At 34.9% G+C, this 23,359-nt stretch overlaps 2 protein-coding genes and 1 pseudogene across 10 annotated transcripts; all 3 read left to right on the plus strand.

Moving 5' to 3' along the window:
* Positions 1-416: 416 nt before the first annotated feature.
* On the plus strand, positions 417-2,526 carry LOC111396868 (AT-hook motif nuclear-localized protein 15-like). 5 transcript variants are annotated; one of them, XM_023023452.1, is made up of 2 exons: positions 417-893; positions 1,019-2,526. In XM_023023452.1, exon 2 carries the CDS (start codon positions 1,027-1,029, stop codon positions 2,011-2,013), a length of 987 nt encoding a protein of 328 aa, XP_022879220.1. In that variant the 5' UTR covers positions 417-893; positions 1,019-1,026; the 3' UTR covers positions 2,014-2,526. The 5 variants fall into 5 exon arrangements, with proteins under 5 accessions (XP_022879220.1, XP_022879219.1, XP_022879216.1 ...); XM_023023451.1 differs by having other exon boundaries at positions 418-893; positions 1,004-2,526; XM_023023448.1 differs by having other exon boundaries at positions 418-572; positions 801-2,526.
* Positions 2,527-11,047: 8,521 nt separating this feature from the next.
* Positions 11,048-13,121, plus strand: LOC111396869 (AT-hook motif nuclear-localized protein 15-like). 5 transcript variants are annotated; one of them, XM_023023457.1, is made up of 2 exons: positions 11,048-11,206; positions 11,686-13,121. In XM_023023457.1, the coding sequence occupies exon 2, from the start codon at positions 11,742-11,744 to the stop codon at positions 12,582-12,584; it is 843 nt and encodes a 280-aa protein (XP_022879225.1). In that variant the 5' UTR covers positions 11,048-11,206; positions 11,686-11,741; the 3' UTR covers positions 12,585-13,121. The 5 variants fall into 5 exon arrangements, with proteins under 5 accessions (XP_022879225.1, XP_022879221.1, XP_022879222.1 ...); XM_023023453.1 differs by having other exon boundaries at positions 11,049-11,206; positions 11,434-13,121; XM_023023454.1 differs by having other exon boundaries at positions 11,049-11,206; positions 11,437-13,121.
* Positions 13,122-18,013: 4,892 nt separating this feature from the next.
* Positions 18,014-22,770, plus strand: LOC111397847 (annotated as a pseudogene).
* Positions 22,771-23,359: the final 589 nt, after the last annotated feature.

A 23,359-nucleotide genomic window follows, 5' to 3' on the forward strand; every position in this document is an offset into this window, starting at 1 on the left:
CAAATTTTTTGAATAAAAAATCACTCACAAACACCCCCTAAATTTTGAAAAATGAGAAAGTGACATTGAAATTGCCCAAACCTAAGGGAGGTGTAATTTGCTCTTACTTTTTAACTATTTTGCTGCTCAAATACTTTCCAGATACGAGTCCATGGTCAAAGAACATGACCAAAATGAATTTGTCTAGTGATACATAATGAGATGTACCAAATGGTGTACACCTCACTAACATGGGTGTGGAACCCATGTGAAAGAAATGATATTTTATTCGAGTGGGATGAACACCCCGATGTATCACTAGCAAAACCGTGACCAAAATATTGGTCTAGTAAAAAACCGGTTACCAGAAACTGCAAAACCGGACATTTTATTCTTTGTTATTCAACTACTCCTGATGAATAAAAGCAGATAGGTACATTCTCTGCCAATTCACCAGCTATATATACTCGGATAATGATAGAAAGATACATGTATGTAGAGATAGAGAGAAAAAAATGGGCTGCTGTAGCTGAAGAACATCAGAACAAAGGACCTGACCCAAACCCTAGCCCGTACCGGCTGAACCTGTGAAGGTACTTTTTCCCTCTCTTCGAATCTTTCTGCACAAAAACTGAAATAGAAGTTTGAATGCTAAACTATATACCTGATAACTGTGAATTCAACTGTTAACCGTTGAATTCACTCGGCAGTATATAACATTTAGGTAGCAATTTTAAAGTGTTTTCCTCTAGATCTCCGTTTAATTTGCAGTATCCTTAACTGGGATTTTTGTTTTTTGTGTTAACTTATCAATGTTTTAGTAGTTCACGGATCAGGGTTTTCAGCAATTCTGAGGATATTGATTAGGGTTTACTGGAAGAGGAAAAACACCAATTTCTACTTTGGCTTTTAAGGTAAAATAAATATTGTGGTTTCAAGAGTTTTTGAGGTTGATTGTTGAACAGATATGGAGATAAAAACAAGTTGAAATTGTTATTTAATAATTTTTTCTTCTTGAGAAAAGAGATTTTTGTTGAAGGAAAAGGCATGGGGAGTAGATGGTTGGCAGGAAATATGTTGATGAACCCAATGTTATCATCATCAGCTCCATTTCTTCACATTGGAAACACTGCAGAGGATAAGAATGCTGTCTTGAATCCCCTTGGACCGCCCAGAAGCGAGCTAGAATTCATGCACACAACCACTACCAATCCTTCAAATTGCAATGGAAGCAATGCCAATCCAAATCTTAACCAAAATTTTGAAGACGGAGAGAGTCAAGAAAATGAGCACAAAGTCGAAGACGAGAAGCCGCCCGGAGATCCCGTGATTTCGAAGCTTTCTATCTCAGGACACCGGCCTCGAGGCAGACCACCAGGCTCGAAAAACAAGTCCAAGTCTCCAATTGTGATAGCAAAAGAAAGTCCAAATTCTCTACATAGCCATGTGTTGGAAATCAGCAGTGGCAGTGACATTGCACAAAGCATTGCCACTTATGCACAGCGGCGTCACTGTGGTGTTTTGGTTTTGAGTGGCACTGGAGTTGTAACCAATGCGACCTTACGCCAACCAGCTGCTCCTGGTGGGGTGATATCCCTCAATGGCAGATTTGAGATACTATCGTTGTCAGGTGCATTCTTGTCGGCACCATCGCCGTCAGCAGCCACTGGACTTGCGGTTTACTTGGCTGGTAGTCAGGGCCAAGTACTGGGCGGCACCGTGGTGGGTGCATTGGCGGCATCAGGGCCTGTAATGGTGGTTGCTGCCACATTTACCAATGCAAGATATGAAAGGTTGCCTGTAGAAGAGGAGCAGGCTAGTGAAGAAATCCAATTACAGCCCTCATCAAGAAGGAGTTCAGGTCCTTCAGGAACTGGTGGTGCTTTGCGGTCCCAATCTCATTGTTTACCGATGGATGCCCCAGCGTCGTTTGTAGGTTTATATAATCCACCCCCGAATTTTCTACCTGCCAGTGGTCAAATGCCGCATGATGGCTCTTGGACGGCCCCTCTACGGCTTCCACCTTCCTATTGAGGCCGGCTGACAGATCGGAAAGTGAGACAAATTACTGAACATTGTTGGCATTGAGTTACTGAACATTGATGGCATCCATGTTTGGTGGGGAATATCGAATATGAATTGACACAATTGTAGAAGAGAAGAACTTATGATCTTGTTCTTTATAATTATCTATGCTGTCCAGTCACACACTGAAGGTTCGCAAGTAAAAATAATTCTAGTTGATCCGGGACTCAGGACTGAGATGCAAAATTGAAGGAATATGGTAAATTGTGTTTAAAACATTACTAATAATTAAGGGTGGAAAGCTTTAGAACTAGAGACAAGGTTACCATACCTATCTGGAAGAGGACTGGCTCTTCTTGAACCTATCTTGTAAGTTCTTTGAAGGCATAGGAATTGAGAAGGAACGTTTTGGCTTTCTGGAAGATTTTGTATTCCTTGTAACTTCCTGTTTCACCGATCTTCATGTTTAACGACTTTACAAATAATCCAACAATGGAAACATCTTTCTCAACTGGTACGTAATTCTTTGATTTGACTTTCCTCATTAGAATTATGAACTTTGAACGATTTATGAGGTTTAGGAAATATTAGCTTAAAATCTTATGCTGGATGATTTAAATTTACTGCTGATTCATTTGCATTTTCTGGGAACTGATTGTTTGAACTGAAAATTGGTTGAAAGGCAATAATCTAGGGCATGTTTGGTGGGCGGGATTGGATTTTATAATAAGCAAATCTTTTCACATGCTTTACCACTTCGATCTTGTCCAGTCATGTGACTTTGTTTCATTGATTTTGTCCAAACATGCCATTAGTCTCTCTGATTTCAGTACAAGCCTCTTCAGCATTGTAATTCTCCTTGCAACTTGGTTTTATTTGGAAAATTTCCTGCAACTTGCTTTGGAAGCTTTGCTTTAAGACCTGGGCTATTCCTCTCAATAATTTAAGTAATTTTAGACGACTCAGGTTGTAGCAATACTAATACTAATGGTCAACTGCATATTATTGGGGAGAAATATTTGGGTAGGATGATCCATATTGGGAGGTCTCTTCCACAAACATTTAGGAGTTGTTTGACAAATGTTTTGAAATATTTTTTTTTGTAGATTTTGATAAAAATTGATGAAATATCTGGTTGAAACGATGAAAAAATGTTTTGGATTCCATGAAATGTATGGTTAAAAATAAAGTTTGACCAATTAAAACGTCATAATATTTTAATAGAAGTTTCATCGAACAAACATTTGCAATAATAGTGTGGAATGAACAATATTCCTATGTTTTAATTGGTCGTACGAGGAAATTGAACAATATTCGTATGTATTGAATTAATTAGGGGATCTTAGCACAAGCTTTGTTGATGATTTTTCTCGCATGGTATGTCTGCTTATGCTTATAAACTTTTAATGATAGTGTATGCAGTATTTTCTTTCAAAATATTTACAATTTTCTATAGTTAAGCTCAAATATGATTGTTGTCGTTCTTGGAAAGATTAATTTATTTTCTTTCGGATATGGCATGTGAAGATGGTGAAAAATGTTATTTGCCCTGAATAAAAGCTTATAATTGATTTTCGAGGAAGCTAATGATTTTCGTGCGGATTTTAAATCACGTTAATGTACTTAGTTACTTCTCTAATTATGTTTGCCTTTCAGTTTTCCAAATGCACTTTGGCACACGGCAAATGTACAAGAATTTATAATATTTTTCCTCTTGAACAGTGTTCGATTATGCTCTACTTGTCAAATGAGTCAAGTCAAGACGTCATACCCACTTGTTCGAGGATTAGGTTTAGACGGGTGATCACGTCTTGTCTTAATTGTACTCAATCCCAAGTTGCGGAAATATTTGAGGAATGATGTTACTTTTCATACGGGTAAATATATACGATGCATCTTTGTTATTTGGTCGCTTAAATTTTGCATACTTACGGTATAAAAAAAAAGTAGTAAAGGGTAAAAACAAAAACAAAAATTGGGATCGCACACCTCGATTTGCTTCACTTTGTTCCTATCAATGAAATCAAGAAAAATAAGTAGATTAGTGCCAAAAAATAAAACTAGGGAAAAAAAATTCAAATTCAAATTAAAGTTAGAATTAACTAAAAATTAATTAAATAGCTTAGGTGCCAAAAATTGGATCGTTACGGTCTCACAAGTATGTGGTATTGTAGTCAAGAAATAAAGTGTACGCAAATTATTGTTCCCATGATGATTAAATATTTAATCTAGTTTTCAATTAACGACGACTTTAATCGAATAGTAAGATTAGTTGAGCCGAGTTTTATATTAACAATCTAAGTCTATATTAAATTAACTAATTGATTGGAAGGAAACGAAATTCAAGTAATTGAACAAACTCTATGATTTTGAATCCCTTACATTTATTCATATTAATATCAATTCATGATTTATACAACATACATAATTCATAATTTAGACAACTAATATTTGAATATAAAAATCAATATTGCTCATAATTTATTTAACAATCTCTCTTAAGTGGAAATAAACATATCATCATATGTGACTTTCTTATCTCTAATAAAAGATGTGAACATACAAAGATGCATTAAATTATAAAAACATCAAAATGATCATGCAAAGTATAGCGATATATTTTTATCATATCGATATATTTTTATCATATATTAAATCTTACAATGGTTGTTATTACGTGCCGAATTCATATTCATTCTCTCGAATCTCCATAAAAATCACAAAATAATTTAATTGGTGATCAGTTAATTGAAAATCATCAAGTTCCTAAGAATCATTTAAAATCAAACACAAATATCAAAGTAAAAGTCCAAAATTAAATATCAAAACTCTAAAAGTAGCGTTAGTGTTCAACGTTATTCTAACATCTACACAATTTGTCAAACATAAAATTAATTACAAAAAACACAAAATAATTGATAAAATGTCACCTGGAATGAAAATTTGGAAAGAAGATATAGAAACAGTAAATCGTTGTACATTTTTTGCATACAATGTACTCGATTTTATCACAATTGCAATAGCACCACGTCTTTCACTCGTCCATCTCCACACCCATCGATCATTTTTGTTCATTTCAAATTTACCAAAGTAATAAATTGGGACTGCAGCTGATTTCATAGCTGCATTAGGAAATATAATTTGTTAAAAAAATATAATTAGGAGATAAAAAAACTTCAAAAGCCGTCCGGACCGACAGTTAGCCTAGCCAGCTGGATCCAATGGTGATGGGCCGACTGTCGGGACTTGTTCATATGAAATTTTTTCGATTTCGCTTAAAAAATTATAGATCTATCTAAGATTGTAAAAATTTATCTGTCTATGTAAAAAATAAGTTTTAATGATTAAAACAGTTACTAATTCAACGAAACGAAATTAATAATACGTAAATATATTTACAAATCGAAGTGCTGGCTAGAAATAATATTTTTTTGCTGAGCGTATGATAAATTTATGAGATTTTAAAGTTGAAACAAATGAAAAATGAAACGATTTCTAATTGTGTTAGAATAAATAGATAAAAAAAAGTGATTTGATTTTGAAATTTCAAGTGGGAAGTGTTTGAAATTCTTTGTAACTTAAAAGGGTATAATAGTCTTTTAAATAATACCATTTTTTTTTTGTAATTGTGTAACAATATAAAGGTAATTTTGTCCTTTTACACGCCATTGTGGGGAATGGCAAAAATATTTGAGAAATTCTGGTTGTACAGAATTCTTCTCATAGAATAAATCACTCACATGAGGTGGGTCCCAGATGAGTTTTATATTGAAAAAATATAACCACCCACCCCATGAATAGTGTGTGATCGGTAAGATGTCTGTCAAACTATTTTCTGTAATTGTTGTGCACTTCAAAATATTTTGATCTAAGAGTGAATTTGATTACATTTATTTTTCATGGAAAATATCAGTTTTCCATCCAAATTCCTACTTGGAGTGTTTGATTGCTATTTTTTTTCATGAAAAATATTTTTCAACTTTTGAAAATATGTCTAATTTTCCTTGTTTCTAAGAAAAATATTTTCCTTAGGTGAAGGTGATTTTTATTTTTCAAAAAAAAGGAAAACATTTTAAGTAAAAAATGGTAGGTATGACTTAGCCTCTTTAAAAAGTACCCCATCCCCTGGTCACTTCAGCACCGTATGGCCCTCCACCGCTGCACCCTTTACAAGTTTTTTCGTCACAACGTTAATGAATGCACATTAACAAAGAAACTAATTCTTAAAACTAAATATATACTTTAAACAATCAAAATTCACATCTAACTTTGATTACGTTAAATGAAAGGGCAGAATTTGAAGCAAAAACAAGTGAAGCAGAAAGAACGGCAAGAACGATCGCTTTAGAGATTGATTCACACAAAGAAAACAGATGATTCTGGATTTGATGGCCCTGAAAAGAATGCATTTAATATCAATATCTGATAAGAAGATTTTTGAAATTGTACCTATAAAATTTCATAAGGGTGGGGTACCTGCGGAGCACCAGGCGTGGGGACTGGGGAGCGAGAGAGAAGAAATTACGGGTGAAATAGTTTTTGGGTTTGGATTTGTGGATAACTTGGAACACGAACAGGAGTTCAGAATCACCATTGATAAACGGCGACTCCTGCTCTTTTTAGATAACCCGTACAAATATTTTGTAATGATCAATTGAAGTGTTAATATCATTTACCCTAAGAAGTTTCTGGAAATTTCACCCACAACCCCTATGATTCTTCAAACATTGTATAGCTCACCAGAACTTGAATACTTGTTGACAGCTTAAAAAGAAGAGAATAGACAATAACAATTAGCCCTCGTTTGCATCTGGTTATATTTATGATCAGTCAACTCATTTGTATTTCACGTATTTTGTGAAATTTACAAGTATATCTATTTATTCTTCATTTATTTTTATTAAATTGATTATAAACAACCCCGAAAATGCTTTTAGTTTATAATGTTATGAAAAAAGTCACAAATAGTTACTAGTTTGTTTTTTTTTTAAAAGGATGATGAACACACTATCATTAAGAATTAGACAAGTTATACTCGGAAAAGTATGATACTTTTATTGTCTCTCAAATGGAATGATATAGCACGAATAACTATAATTTAATAAATATATTGATAATGCTGAAAGATATTTTATTTTGAAGGAAACGTCACGAATAATATTGTAAATAGCGTAATCCTTATTTGGTTCAACATGCAAATATGAGTTCTCTCCATCCTGTTTATACGTTTATTTTTCCTATTTTATCTAATATTAATTGCTTACGTACTATTGATATTCGAAATCATGTTATTCAACTAGCTTCGAGATCACTTTACTATAATATTAGTTCTGAATAAACTTATAACGTGGTATAGAGATGTCCAAATTAGGAATCAAATATGTGTCAAAAGAGATTTATTTTTGTTTTAAAAGTATTCACTTATTTTTAATTGGGTAATTGGTGCAAAACGTCCTTACCTTTCGAGTGTATTGTGGAAAACATCATCACCTTTCATTTTTTGACATTTTTGCCCCTATTTCCACATTTCTTTGCGCTGAACGTCCTTTTCACCTATTTTGACGTAAAATGACCAATTTACCCTCCTATTTAAACAAAACAAAACAAAAAGAAAAGAAAAAAAGATGCAACTATAGGCCTAGACTTTTTATACATGCAAATGAGCCCAAAATTGAAAAAATTGTCTTCCACACACCACCCACACTCCACTGCCAGCTTCCACCTCAACAACCACCACCGAACCGCCGCCTAAAACACTGAAGCTCACACCACAAACAACTTTCATCAGCTTTGAGCCTTTTCCACCCCAATGGTCGCTTACGTAGCCACGTGTGGCCACCGACAAACTTAAATCGGACCACCTCAAAACATCCATCAATGGCAAGTCCAGAATCGTACGGTCTACAATCACCACCGGCACGCAACCCAGAGCCATCCCCTTCACCATCCAAAAAAAGCAAGCAGAATTTACTGATTTTGACATTCCCCACCTGATCTAAATAATCTCTTTCTATATCAACCAAGAAATCAGCATCTTTCTTCAATTCTTCCGTGAAATTTGACTCATTTCTCCATCCCATTTTAAGTAACCCAGAAACGACATAGTTGATGCATTCTCCGGTGCGGCAGAGACGACGCTAGTGGATGGGTTCAGTGGAGGTAAAGTGATGTCCTTATGCGGTATAAAGTTACTGGAGATAACAAGGAAAACAGAAATTTGCACAGAATTTTTCTTCAGCTCAATAACATTCTGGTTGGCTGAATAATCAATACCCACCGGTGATAGGAAAGAAATTATCAGTACCAAGTGTTCGATTCCAATAAGGATGTTTTGCTCTGAAGTCCTTGACAAGATGCGCAAGAGAGCGCCTGAAGGTGTCGGGAGAAAAGGGTACGAAGAAGAGGTGAGCTTCATTGGGGTCTTGAGCGTTAAAGGGGCTTTTGAGGAGGGAATTGTAAAAGAGAGATGCAATTGGATTTTGGAAAGTAAATGGTTTGGCTGGGGTGTAAATGAAAATTTGAAGTTAGTTAGCATGTTTTGATAGTTCTGGAAAAGGGGTGGGAGAGAGGTATGGTGACGGTGAGGCGGCAGTGTCGGAAAGGAGGGGGAAGGGAAAAACATGGGTAGCTAGCGGTGGCCATTGGGGTGGAAAAGGCTCGAAGGTTGTCGGCTGTGTTTTTTCAATTTTGGGCTCATTTGCATGTATGAAAAGTCTGGGCCTATCGTTGCAATTTTTTTCTTTTCTTTTTGTTTTGTTTTGTTTAAATATGAGAGTAAATTGGTCATTTTACGTCAAAAATAGGTGAAAAGGACGTTCAGCGCAAAGAAATGTAATAATAGGAGCAAAAATGCCAAAAAATGAAAGGTGTGGACGTTTTCCACAATATACTCGAAAAGTAGGGATGTTTTGCGCCAATTATCCTTTTTATTTGTTAACTATCATAGTTCATTTTAGTTTTTAGTATTTACTTATTTATTCTCTTTTCTGAGTTCATATTTATTTTTGGGACAAATAACGAAGAATAATGCCGAAGTGCCCGAAAATGGGTGACCGAATGGGTGATCGACCCTCACATGGAGCATGGACCCCGCATGAATAAAATAATGCCTGGCCTCCAAGGTGTGAGGGTACGGTCATCCCGTATGTCAACCGTTATGTTTGTGTAGTATGATCCAATAACGTAAGCCTCTCCTATGTTTATTATAATTTTAATGACACCCTAGTCCTTTTAAAAAGTTATACATTTTTTTAAAGTTTTGAACAACGCATATCTCTCGTGAGATGAGATCTATGGCAAGAGACAGTCCCTCGGTTTTCAAAAATTACACATACCACTTTCCTCGTTCCATGTATTGAAAAATGAATACATGCTCTGCGTTTTATAACAATTTCAGAAACATCTCCTCTATTTTCAAAAAATTACACAAATCTCTCTTGTTTCAAGATTTGAATAATGTAATCCTCCATTGACCAATTTCTTAATATAAATAGAATTAATGCTAAAAAAACTCTTACGAATTTCTTTCTATCTTGTGACTACTTTAACAAAAATGTAATATCTAAAATACCATTTTAACACTTCTAACTAAATTACAATAAATTATTATTTAGACTATCAAATTTTTCAAATATATAACATATACCCTGATTTGAAATACTTAAAAAATACATTTATATATGACAAAGTGATGACCACGATCAAAATAGTATCCTAATAAAAACATATAATAGACATTTTATTTAATCCAATCGATGTGTACACTTAAAAAATAAGGCATTTGTAGTGTCCATTTAAATTCCAATTAATCGAATATCCAAAAAAATCATTTTATTGTCAAATCTATAAAAATCATTTTATGTTAAAGCAAAAAAAAAAAAAAAATGAAAAAGAAGAAGATAAAAATTAGCTATAAGTTTACAAATCTATAAATATTTGAAAAATGTAATCATGCTATTTATCACCTTCAAAGAAGAAAGCTTTTCTCTCAAAACTATCAAAATTTTGTGCACTCATGTAAGATAACTACAACCGAAATTCCTTCATATTGTGTTCCCCAATAAATTATTCAAAGAAATTTTGGAGAATTGAAAGTCTAAACAATAGTTTGTCAATGATTTAGTTAGAAGTGTTAAAAAAATGTATTTTCGGTATTACATTATTGTTAAAGAATCCATAAGATGAAAGAAAGTTTGTAAAAATATTATAAGTATAACAATTATTATCCATACTAACATGTAAAAGAAAAGTGACCATGAAAGCTTGCATTATACAAAATTTGTTAAAGAATCCATAAGACGAAAGAAAGTTTGTAAAAAAATATTTTCAATATAACAATTATTATCCATACTAACACGTAAAAGAAAAGAGATCGTGAAAGCATGCATTATACAAAATTTGAGATTAGGAAGGTTTGTGTAAATTTTTTTTTTTTTTAAATTGAAGGGATGTATCTGAAATTTTAGAAAAGATATATGTTATTAAAACTTGAAAGGAGAAAGATTTGAATAAGGCCCCGTTTGAAAGCAATTTTGAGAATTAATTTTGTGACTATTAGGAGAAAAGTGAGGACCATTGTGAGAGAAGAAGTCAAACTTTACGACTTGAATAGTAAAATAACGATCAAAAAATTAATTTTTGAGATAAAAAATCACTCACAAACACCTCCTAAATTTTGAAAAAAGAGAAAGTGACATTGAAATTGTCCAAACCTAAGGGAGGTGTAATTTGCTCTTACTTTTTAACTATTTTGCTGCTCAAATACTTTCCAGATACGAGTCCACGGTCAAAGAACATGACCAAAATGAATTTGTCTAGTGATACATAATGAGATGTACCAAATGGTGTACACCTCACTAACATGGGTGTGGAACCCATGTGAAAGAAATGATATTTTATTCGAGTGGGATGAACACCCCGATGTATCACTAGCAAAACCGTGACCAAAATATTGGTCTAGTAAAAAACCGGTTACCAGAAACTGCAAAACCGGACATTTTATTCTTTGTTATTCAACTACTCCTGATGAATAAAAGCAGATAGGTACATTCTCTGCCAATTCACCAGCTATATATACTCGGATAATGATAGAAAGATACATGTATGTAGAGATAGAGAGAAAAAAATGGGTTGCTGTAGCTGAAGAACATCAGAACAAAGGACCTGACCCAAACCCTAGCCCGTACCGGCTGAACCTGTGAAGGTACTTTTTCCCTCTCTTCGAATCTTTCTGCACAAAAACTGAAATAGAAGTTTGAATGCTAAACTATATACCTGATAACTGTGAATTCAACTGTTAACCGTTGAATTCACTCGGCAGTATATAACATTTAGGTAGCAATTTTAAAGTGTTTTCCTCTAGATCTCCGTTTAATTTGCAGTATCCTTAACTGGGATTTTTGTTTTTTGTGTAACTTATCAATGTTTTAGTAGTTCACGGATCAGGGTTTTCAGCAATTCTGGGGATATTGATTAGGGTTTACTGGAAGAGGAAAAACACTAATTGCTGAACAGATATAGAGATAAAAACAAGTTGAAATTGTTATTTAATAAATTTTTCTTCTTGAGGAGAGATTTTTGTTGAAGGAAAAGGCACGGGGAGTAGATGGTTGGCAGGAAATATGTTGATGAACCCAATGTTATCATAATCAGCTCCATTTCTTCACATTGGAAACACTGCAGAGGATAAGAATGCTGTCTTGAATCCCCTTGGAACGCCCAGAAGAGAGCTAGAATTCATGCACACAACCACTACCAATCCTTCAAATTGCAATGGAAGTAATGCCAATCCAAATCGTAACCAAAATTTTGAAGACGGAGAGAGTCAAGAAAATGAGCACAAAGTCGAAGACGAGAAGCCGCCTGGAGATCCCGTGATTTCGAAGCCTTCTATCTCAGAACACCGGCCTCGAGGCAGACCACCAGGCTCGAAAAACAAGTCCAAGTCTCCAATTGTGATAGCAAAAGAAATTCCAAATTCTCTACATAGCCATGTGTTGGAAATCAGCAGTGGCAGTGGCATTGCACAAAGCATTGCCACTTATGCACAGCGGCGTCACTGTGGTGTTTTGGTTTTGAGTGGCACTGGAGTTGTAACCAATGCGACCTTACGCCAACCAGCTGCTCCTGGTGGGGTGATATCCCTCAATGGCAGATTTGAGATACTATCGTTGTCAGGTGCATTCTTGTCGGCACCATCGCCGTCAGCAGCCACTGGACTTGCGGTTTACTTGGCTGGTAGTCAGGGCCAAGTACTGGGCGGCACCGTGGTGGGTGCATTGGCGGCATCAGGGCCTGTAATGGTGGTTGCTGCCACATTTACCAATGCAAGATATGAAAGGTTGCCTGTAGAAGAGGAGCAGGCTAGTGAAGAAATCCAATTACAGCCCTCATCAAGAAGGAGTTCAGGTCCTTCAGGAACTGGTGGTGCTTTGCGGTCCCAATCTCATTGTTTACCGATGGATGCCCCAGCGTCGTTTGTAGGTTTATATAATTCACCCCCGAATTTTCTACCTGCCAATGGTCAAATGCCGCATGATAGCTTTTGGACGGCCCCTCTACGGCCTCCACCTTCCTATTGAGGCTGGCTGACAGATCGGAAAGTGAGACAAATTACTGAACATTGTTGGCATTGAATTACTGAACATTGATGGCATCCATGTTTGGTGGGGAATATCGAATATGAATTGACACAATTGTAGAAGAGAAGAACTTCTGATCTTGTTCTTTATAATTATCTATGCTGTCCAGTCACACACTGAAGGTTCGCAGGTAAAATGATCTAGTTGATCCGGGACTCAGGACTGAGATGCAAAATTGAAGGAATATGGTAAATGGTGTTTAAAACATTACTAATAATTAAGGGTGGAAAGCTTTAGAACTAGGGACAAGGTTACCATACCTATCTGGAAGAGGACTGGCTCTTCTTGAACCTATCTTGTAAGTTCTTTGAAGGCATAGGAATTGAGAAGGAACGTTTAGGCTTTCTGGAAGATTTTGTATTCCTTGTAACTTCCTGTTTCACTGATCTTCATGTTTAACGACTTTACAAATAATCCAACAATGGAACAATTGAAATCAGTTCACAGAATAATGGGACATCTTTCTCAACTGGTACGTAATTCTTTGATTTTACTATCCTCATTAAATTTATGAACTTTGAATGATTTATGAGGTTTTGGAAATATTAGCTTAAAATCTTATGCTGGACGATTTAAATTTACTGCTGATTCATTTGCATTTTCTGGGAACTGATTGTTTGAACTGAAAATTGGTTGAAAAGCAATAATCTAGGGCATGTTTGGTGGGCGGGATTGGATTTCCTAATAAGCAAATCTTTTCACATGCTTTACTACTTCGTTCTTGTCCAGTCGTGAACTTTTTTCATTGATTTTGTCCAAACATGCCATTAGTCTCTCTGATTTCAGTACAAGCCTCTTCAGCATTGTAATACTCCTTGCAACTTGGTTCTATTTGGAAAATTTCCTGCAACTTGCTTTGGAAGCTTTGCTTTAAGACCTGGGCTATGCCTCCCAATAATTTAGACGACTTAGGTAGTAGCAATACTAATGGTCAACTGCATAGTATTGGGGAGAAATACTTGGGTAGGATTATCCATATTGGGAGGCCTCTTTGACAAACATTTAGGGGTTGTTTGACAAATCTATTGAAATATTTTCTTTGCAGATTTTGATAAGATTTGATGAAATATGTGATTGAAGCGATGAAAAAAGTTTTGGGTTCCATGAAATGTATGGTTAAAAATGAAGTTTGACCAATTAAAACGTCATAATATTTTAACAGAAGTTTCATCGAACAAACATTTGCAATAATAGTGTGGAATGAACAATATTACTATGTTTTAATTGGTTGTGTGAGGAAATTGAACAATAATTAGGGGATCTTAGCACAAGCTTTGTTGATGATTTTTCTCGCACGGTATGTCTGCTTATGCTTATAAACTTTTAATCCTAGTGTATGCAGTATTTTCTTTCAAAAATATTTACAATTTTCTATAGTTAAGCTCAAATATGATTGTTGTCGTTCTTGGAAAGATTAATTTATTTTCTTTCGGATATGGCATGTGAAGATGGTGAAAAATGTTATTTGCCCTGATGAATAAAAAGCTTATAATTGATTTTCGAGGAAGCTAATGATTTTTGTGCGAATTTTAAATCACATTAATGTACTTAGTTACTTCTCTAATTATGTTTGCCTTTCACTTTTCCAAATGCACTTTGGCACACGGCAAATGTACAAGAATTTATAATATTTTTCCTCTTGAACAGTGTTCGATTATGCTCCACTTGTCAAATGAGTCAAGTCAAGATGTCATACCCACTTGTTCGAGGATTAGGTTTAGTCTGGTGATCACGTCTTGTCTTAATTGTACTCAATCCCAAGTTATGGAAATATTTGAGGAATGATGTTACTTTTCATACGGTTACATACGATGCATCTTTTGTTATTTGATCGCTTAAATTTTGTATACTTACGGTATAAAAAATAAGTAGTAAAGGGTTAAAAAAAAGGGGATCCCACACCTCGATTTGCTTCACTTTGTTCCTATCAATGAAATCAAGAAAAATAAGTAGATTAGTGCCAAAAAATAAAACTAGGAAAAAAAAAATTCAAATCCAAATTAAAGTTAGAATTAACTAAAAATTAATTAAATAACTTAGTTATCGACAACAGTGCCAAAAATTGGATCGTTATAGTCTCACAAGTATGTGGTCTCGTAGTCAAGAAATAAAGTTTAAGCAAATTATTGTTCCCAAGATGATTAAATATTTAATCTAGTTTTCAATTAACAACGACTTTAATCGAATAGTAAGATTAGTTGAGCCGAGTTTTATATTAACAATCTGTCTATATTAAATTAACTAATCTAACTAATTGATTGGAAGGAAACGAAATTCAAGTAATTGAACAAACTCTACGATTTTGAATCCCTTACATTTATTCATGTTAATATCAATTCATGATTTAGACAACACATATTCGAACATAATTCATAATTTAGACAACATTTATTTGAATATAAAAATATATAATATATAATTTATTTAACAATCTCTCTTAAGTGGAACTAAACATACCATCATATGTGACTTTCTTATATCTCTAATGAAAGATGTGAACATGCAAAGATGCATTAAATTATAAAAACATCAAAATGATCTTGCAAAGTATAGCGATATATCTTTATCATATATTAAATCTTACAAATGTTGTTATTACGTGCCGAATTCATATTCATTCTCTCAAATCTCCATAAAAATCACAAAATAATTTAATTAGTGATCAATTAATTGAAAATCATCAAGTTCCTAAGAATCATTTAAAATCAAACACATATATCAATGTAAAAGTCTAAAATTAAATATCAAAGCTCTAAAAGTAGTGTTTAACGTTATTCTAACATCTACACAATTTGCCAAACATAAAATTAATTACAAGAAACACAATATACTTGATAAAATGTCGCCTGGAATGAAAATTTGGAAAGAAGATAAAAGATAATCTCGAAAGTCTTAAATCTCTTCAATGGCCTCTTTATCAACATCCTTGATCCTCCTCTACTTCTACAATTCAAGCAATTGTCCTCTACTTCTACTATTTAAGCAATTGATGTATGAAAGTGATATATATGTTTTTGTAACCAGTTTCAATAAAACTTTGAAAAAAAATATATGGAATAGATGAAAAACTTCCTCTTTAGTTCTCTCATTTGAAAGAATTATGAATTTATAGGGTGAGAATTTATCGTGCCTTAGGCCATCTCCAGCGCTGCACCAAATTTTGTATCAAATCAAAATTCTTTTCCAACCATTACACCAAATGAACAGTGCTTTATTATTTTATTCATTCTTTCGATTTTTGACAATGTATTTATTTAAAAAAAATATTTATTTATTTATTTATTTTATAACTATATAAATTACTAAATCATAACTTTGTTAAATTAACAAATATATTGATTACTAAATTATTCACGTGTTTTTATATATTATGTTAAATTGACAAAAATAATTGATTATATTATTAATTTATGATAAAAATTACCTTAAATCTACAAAAATAATAAATTTTAATAATATAAACTTTACGTTAAATTAAACTTTAAACGTAAACTTTACGAATTAAACTTTACGTTAACTTAACAATTACGTTAATTATTATTGATTATATTATTAAAAATGATAAACTTTAATAATATAATTAATAGTGTAATTATTATTATCATCATCATTATCATTATCATTATCATTATAGAACGAAAATGACACAAATATCCTTGACCATTATCTTTAAAAATGAAAAATAAGAGCAAAATAAACATTGCATCGTTTTGTGTAAAAAACGATATAATGAATAGTGTTGCACCAAATATGATGCAACACTATTCATGTTGCACCATTACACCAAACTATTCATGTTGCATCATTTTGCACCAAAATTTAGTGCAAACTTTCTTCAGCCATTGCACCGTGGTACCAAATTTTGGTGCAATAGAGATGCCCTTAATTGATTACCAAAATGAAATTGGGTCATGAGAGTTAAATAAAAATTTTCTATCGAAAAATGTGTCGTGTAATCACAGAGCTTACTACCGTGCGATCAACAACTTTGGGATGACGCTTTCACCCACTACGAAAACAAGTTGTCTTCAAAAGACGGTGATTTAATTCTACTTTTTCTCTACTTATAAATAATAAGTTGGTTATTTTTATAGTAAAGTAATAATTATTTTTAAAACAAGTTAATTGCCTACTTTCAGTTTTGACCATTAGAAAACAATTTTTTTTTTTTTTTTTTTTATGGCTTTCATTTACAAATGAAAAGAACACAAACTTCTCTTTGTTTAATTAAAAATAAGATTTTTGATAAATTTTGATAAAAATTGATAAAATATGTGGTTAAAAGTTAATAAAAGTTGTAGGTTTCATGACATACGTGATTCAAAATGAATTTGAGGAAAAATAAAAATGGAGTCAATAGGGCTAAATAAGTGCTACGAAAACCTTTGAGATGAAAAGACATACTATAATTACATTCTAGAAAACGTTTGGAGGGAATTAAAATCAAATTTTTAGTAAAGATTGATAAAAGTTAATGAAATGTGTAATTAAAAGTTATAGATCCCATAAAATATGTGGTTAAAATTAATTGTTAACTTTGACTTAGATTAAAAAAGTGAAGGACCTCATTTGCAATAATTTCGTACATTTGTTTTTTGCACTAAACTTTCAATTAATTTTACTTTAAACACTAAACACTTTGTTTAGCTATGTCCCTAAACTCTACATATGCATTAAAATAATAATAATAATAATCCCACGTCAACATAATATTTGGACAAAAATCGTTATTAGAGATAAGATATGTTAACTAATTGAAATTTAAAAATAAGAAAGTGAAGGAAAAAAGTTGGATGTATAAATGTAAAAATAAGCAAAATATGAGAATGTTCATTGCAACAAAAATGTTGTAGAATTAACAAATACTATGATTGTGAATATAATTATCCTACTTTTTTAACAAAAATAATTTGTTTAAATTCTAATTAGAAGTTAATAACAACAACGTGAGTAAACGCAATAAACGGTTGGTCACCAGACTGGTAGCAAAATTTTATTTTGATAATTTATTTTTATTTTTTCTAACTTGGTCACTAAATTTACTATTTTGTTATAATTTCTTCACCACCTACAGAGGTGAGACATGCTACCCATTGACTTGTAACAAAATTTAATTCGAAATAAAGCTCCCGTTTGGCCCCCATTTTTTAGAAATAAAAATGGGTGAAATAGTATTTTTTTGAAAAATTAGTTATTGAAAGAGAAGGAAAATTCTTGATTTACGTGTAATATTATTTTATAGAAGATTGCGTGATCGAAAATAAAAAAGAGAAATAAATTTAATTGAATATAATTTAATGAGGTCAAACAGGGCAAAATATCTATAAAATTCAAAATAAAAATAAAACACATAAAGTTCAGACCAGTAACTTGCTGTCACTGTCCCAAGGGTTTTACCCTGTCTCCTCCTACAGTCCCACTCCAAGTAAACCTCTACCTCGAGTTCAACAAATCCGTGCACTGACATCTTCTGCTGGTAAGTTATTGGATTCCTTTTGACATTGAAGTGGTTTGAGCAAATTAATTAGTTTCTGGGTTTATCATTCATATTTATTAATCACCTGTGAGTTATTGGATTTTTTTTAACACATTTATTGGTGTTATAGGTAGATGTTTGATTTTTTAATTTGTTGCTATTGGTTATTGCAGACCTCTGGAGTTGCAGATAGAGCTATGGCTGCGGGTTGTGAAATCACAGCTGCAGAATTCTTGCAAGTATGCCTTTTTTTTTTTTTTTTTTTTTTTGAAAGCTAATTTGTTTTGTTTAGCCTGGAATTTTGCGTGAATTATGATAGTAATTACTGAACGTGGTTTTTTTTTTTTTTTTTGGTAACTACATGGTTCTCACAGGCAAAAACTGGTTTTCCCTAGATGTTCTTCAAGGCAGACGAACCGATTGCTTTGGGGTACCTTGCGAAGACACAGTCCTGCAAAAATTTCTTATAGAGGTGGCCTTCCAATGAAGGTGAGGGCAGTTGTCTCGAGGAATGCAAGCAGTTCTTTTAGTGAGAGACCTGCCAAGGTTAACAGGGATATTGCAAATGTTGTACATTAATACCGCATTCCATTTATTCAGGAAAGTGCAACAGCCGAACATCTCAAATTGGTTCGGACCAAAGTCTCAAACCAAATAATTGGCTTGAAATATTGGTGTACATGGAGATCTTTCAGATGAGAAGCTTTTAGTGCTTAAGTGGCTTTTGGGAGAAACTTATGAACCGGACAATCTGGGGGTTGAAAGTTTTCTTGACAAGGAGATGATAGAAAGCTTAAATACCATTGTAGTAGAAGTTGGTCCTCGTTTATCTTTCACCGCCGCCTGGTCTACCAATGCCATATCAATTTGCCGAGCATGTGGGTTGACTGAAATAAATAGATTGGAACAATCAAGAAGGTACTTGTTGTATGTCAGACAGCCAGATTAACCAGTTTTCTGCGATGATTCATGATAGGATGACAGAGTGCGTCTATACTCAGAAGCTCACATCTTTTGAGACCAGTGTAGTCCCGGAGGAGGTCCAGTATATACAGGTTGTACAGAGGGGCAGGAAGGCATTGGAGGAAATAAATGGGAAAATGGGCTTAGCCTTTGATGAACAAGATTTGCAATACTACACCAAGCTTTTCAGGGATGATGTCAAACGGAATCCTACAAATGTTGAGTTATTTGATATTGCACAATCTAATAGTGAGCACAGCAGGCACTGGTTTTTTACGGGGAAGATTATTGTAGATGGTGAGCCGGTAGATAGGACTCTTATGCAAATTGTCAAAAACACTTTGCAAGCTAACCCAAACAATCCCGTTATTGGCTTTAAGGACAACTCCAGTGCAATCAAAGGGTTTCTTGTGAATCAGTTGCGACCAATTCAACCTGGATCAACATGCCCATTGAAGATGAGTCCTCGTGACCTTGATATATTGTTTACTACCGATACCCACAATTTCCCATGTGCAGAGACATGTGCTGGTGGCCGCATCAGGGACACACATGCTACTGGCAGGGGTTCATTTGTTGTTGCTTCTACTGCTGGTTATTGTGCATATTGAAGGTTCATATGGTCCATGGGAGGATACATCACCCGCATATTCAACAAACTTGGCTTCTCCACTGCAGATTCTTGTTGATGCTAGCAATGGTGCATCTGACCATGGCAACAAATTTGGGGAGCCTTTAATTCAAGGTTATACAAAGACTTTTGGAATGAGACTTCCAAACGGAGAAAGACAGGAATGGTTTAAACCAATCATGTTCAGTGCAGGTATTGGTCAGATTGATCACAATTACATATCAAAGGGAGATGCTGAAGTTGGAATGTTAGTTGTAAAGTTTGGAGGCCCAGCTGCCTCAAGCATGGTTAGCGGCCAAAATGATGCTGAGCTTGATTTTAATGCAGTACAACGTGGTGATGCAGAGATGGCACAAAAATTGTATAGAGTTCATGCTTGTGTAGAAATGGGGGAAAGAAATCCTATCCTTAGCATTCACGATCAGGGTGCTGGTGGAAACTGCAATGTCGTCAAGGAAATAATATATCCAAAGGATGCTACTATTGATATAAGGGCAATTGTAGTTGGTGATCACACAATGTCAGTATTGGAGATATGGGGTGCTGAATACCAGGAGCAAGATGCTATTTTGGTATAGCCTGAAAGCCGCGGCCTGTTGCACTCAATTTGTGAAAGAGAGAGAGAGTCCCCATAGCTGTTATTTGATCAATTATTGGTGAAGGGCGGATTGTTTTAATTGATAGTTTAGCTATAGAAAGATGCAAGTCAAGTGGAAAACCTCTGCCACCACCTGCTGTGGATCTTGAGCTTGAAAAGGTGCTCGGAGACATGCCTCAGAAAATATTTGAATTCCATCGCACGGTTAATGCTAGAGAGCCACTTGATATTTCCCCTGGGAATACCATTATGGATTGTTTAAAAAGAGTTTTAAGAATTCCTTCTATTGCATCTAAAAGGTTTTTGACTACGAAAGTTGATAGATGTGTAACAGGTTTGGTGGCACACAACAAACAGTGGGTCCCTTCCAAATTACACTTTCTGACGTTGCTTTAATTGCTCAAAGTTATACTTAATTCACTGGAGGAGCATGCTCAATTGGTGAGCAACCGATCAAAGGCCTTCTGGATCCAAAAGCTATGGCAATTAGCTGTGGGGGAAGCTCTAGCTAATCTTGATTGGGCTAGGGTCACTTCTCTTTCTGACGTCAAGGCTAGTGGAAATTGGATGTATGCTGCCAAAATGGATGGGGAAGGGGCTGCCATGTACGATGATGCCATAGCTCTTTCAGAAGCTATGATTGAACTTGGCATTGCTATTGATGGGGGAAAGGACAGTCTTTCTATGGCAGCACATGCATCTGGGGAAGTTGTCAAGGCTCCAGGGAATCTTGTAATCAGTACCTACGTCACTTGTCCTGATATAACTAAAACCGTGACCCTAGATTTGAAGCTTGGTGATGATGGTATTCTCCTTCATATTGATTTGGCCAAAGGGAAGCAGCGCCTGGGCGGATCTGCTTTGGCTCAGGTGTTTGATCAAGTTGGGGATGAGTGTCCTGATCTTGATGATGTTTCTTACCTCAAACTAGTTTTCAATGGGGTTCAAAATCTTAATCAAGAGGAGGTAATATCAGCTGGTCATGATATTAGTGATGGAGGATTGATTGTCAGTATCTTGGAGATGGCATTTGCAGGGAACTGCGGTATTAACTTGAACTTGACTTCACAAGATAGAGCGTCTTCCAAACTCTCTTTGTAGAAGAGCTTGGCCTTGTCCTTGAGATCAGCAAAAACAATATAGATATGGTAATGACAAAGCTTTTGGATGCTGGAATTTCTGCTGAGATTATCGGTGAAGTTACTGCCTCCCTGTTGGTTGAATTAAAAGTTGTTGGTGTCACTCATTTGAAGGAGGAGACATCTTTACTCCGGGATATGTGGGAAGAAACCAGCTTTCAGCTGGAGAAATTACAAAGATTGGCATCTTGCGTTGCACTTGAAAAGAAGGTTTGAGTAGTCGCCACGCTCCTTCATGGGAGTTGTCCTTCACTCCAACATACACAGATGAGAAATATATGACAACCATTTCAAAACCGAAGGTAGCAGTCGTTCGCGAGGAAGGCAGCAATGGGGACAGAGAAATGGCTGCTGCTTTTTATGCTGCTGGTTTTGAAACATGAGATATTGCAATGTCTGACCTTCTTAGCGGAGCAATCTCATTGCATGAATTCCATGGAATTGTCTTTGTTGGAGGATTTAGCTACGCTGATGTGCTTGATTCTGGAAAGGGTTGGGCAGCTTCAATCCGATTTAATAAACCTCTTTTGAATCAATTAAGAGAATTTTACGAGCATCCAGACACTTTCAGTCTAGGGGCTTGCAATGGTTGTCAGCTGATGGCTCTCTTGGGGTGGGTTCCAGGCCCCAAAGTTGGTGGTGTTCTTGGGGACAATGGTGATCCATCTCAACCAAGGTTCATACCCGATGAATCCGGACAGTTTGAGTGCCGCTTCACAAGTTTGAAAATTGAAGACTCACCGGCTATAATGTTCAAAGGAATGGAGGGTAGCACATTGGGTGTGTGGGCTGCCCATGGTGAGGGAAGAGCTTATTTTCCTGATGATGGTGTTTTTGATAGTATTCTAAAATTAAATTTGTCCCCTGTGAAATATAGTGATGATGATGGGAATCCGACAGAAGTCTATCCTTTCAATCTTAATGGTTCTCCTTTAGGTGTGGCAGCAATATGTTCTCCGGACGGCAGGCATCTTGCCATGATGCCTCATCCAGAGTGTTACTTCTTGATGTGGCAGTATCCTTGGTATCCCAAGAACTGGAATGTGGACAAGAAAGGCCTGAGCCCCTGGCTGTGAATGTTCCAAAATGCTCGGGAGTGGTGTTCATGTGGTTAGTCCTTGCCATTGACCATATGCATTTAACATTTTGTTTGGTCTAAATTGAATATTTTCTTATTCTGTTTTTTGATTTACAGAGGCTTGATGACTTGGGTACCATTAGTTTCCGTGCTCCTGATATGGCCTAATTTTTCAGACAGGTGGATTCAACATTTTGATATGAGATACATCTGGCTTGAAGGTGAGGCAGCCAGTTCCTAATATATTACTGGAAAATGGAGTCTGACTGGTAGAGCAGAGAAACTTTTTTCTTTTTATACTTGCTAATTTGTGTTGTTCATCTTTTATTTATTGTAGCACGTTGCGCTACACATCCAAAAATGTTTCTTTTATGGAATTATTTTGTGATGGTTTTATTATGAGGGGAATAGCTCATTATATTGTAAATCTAAGCATTTTACTAGTTTATTGATTATGAATTATTAGAACGTGTCTCAAGTTACTTCTCAATCTGCATTTTGATTATGTGATTCATATATACCCATAATGTGATGGGATAAGACGGTCTCTCCCTCCCTCTGTTAGTCTTAAGATGGATGTTTGAAGTTACTAGAATGAATAAGCTAAGAAACCATGATACATGCCATAAATGAAGGTGACATCTTGTTGAGAATAAATTGAAGGACAACGAACATCATTGGAAAATATCTATAGAAGCTCTTATTAACAAGAGCAATGTGATCCTCTAATGAAGCTGTTCAAAATAGGGAGGGATGGATCAAAATTAATGACTTGATGTGGTTGCAAAAATTATAATTTCATTGGCCCTTGTAATGGATGTAGTGCTAGA

This window comes from Olea europaea, chromosome 7, assembly GCF_002742605.1.
Source record: "Olea europaea var. sylvestris chromosome 7, O_europaea_v1, whole genome shotgun sequence".
Classification (NCBI taxonomy): domain Eukaryota; kingdom Viridiplantae; phylum Streptophyta; class Magnoliopsida; order Lamiales; family Oleaceae; genus Olea; species Olea europaea.

What these genes read in the sequence shown, in the direction of transcription:
- LOC111396868 (XM_023023452.1), top strand. Translation starts at nt 1,027, where the DNA reads ATGGGGAGTAGATGGTTGGCAGGAAATATGTTGATGAACCCAATGTTA.
- LOC111396869 (XM_023023457.1), top strand. Translation starts at nt 11,742, where the DNA reads ATGCACACAACCACTACCAATCCTTCAAATTGCAATGGAAGTAATGCC.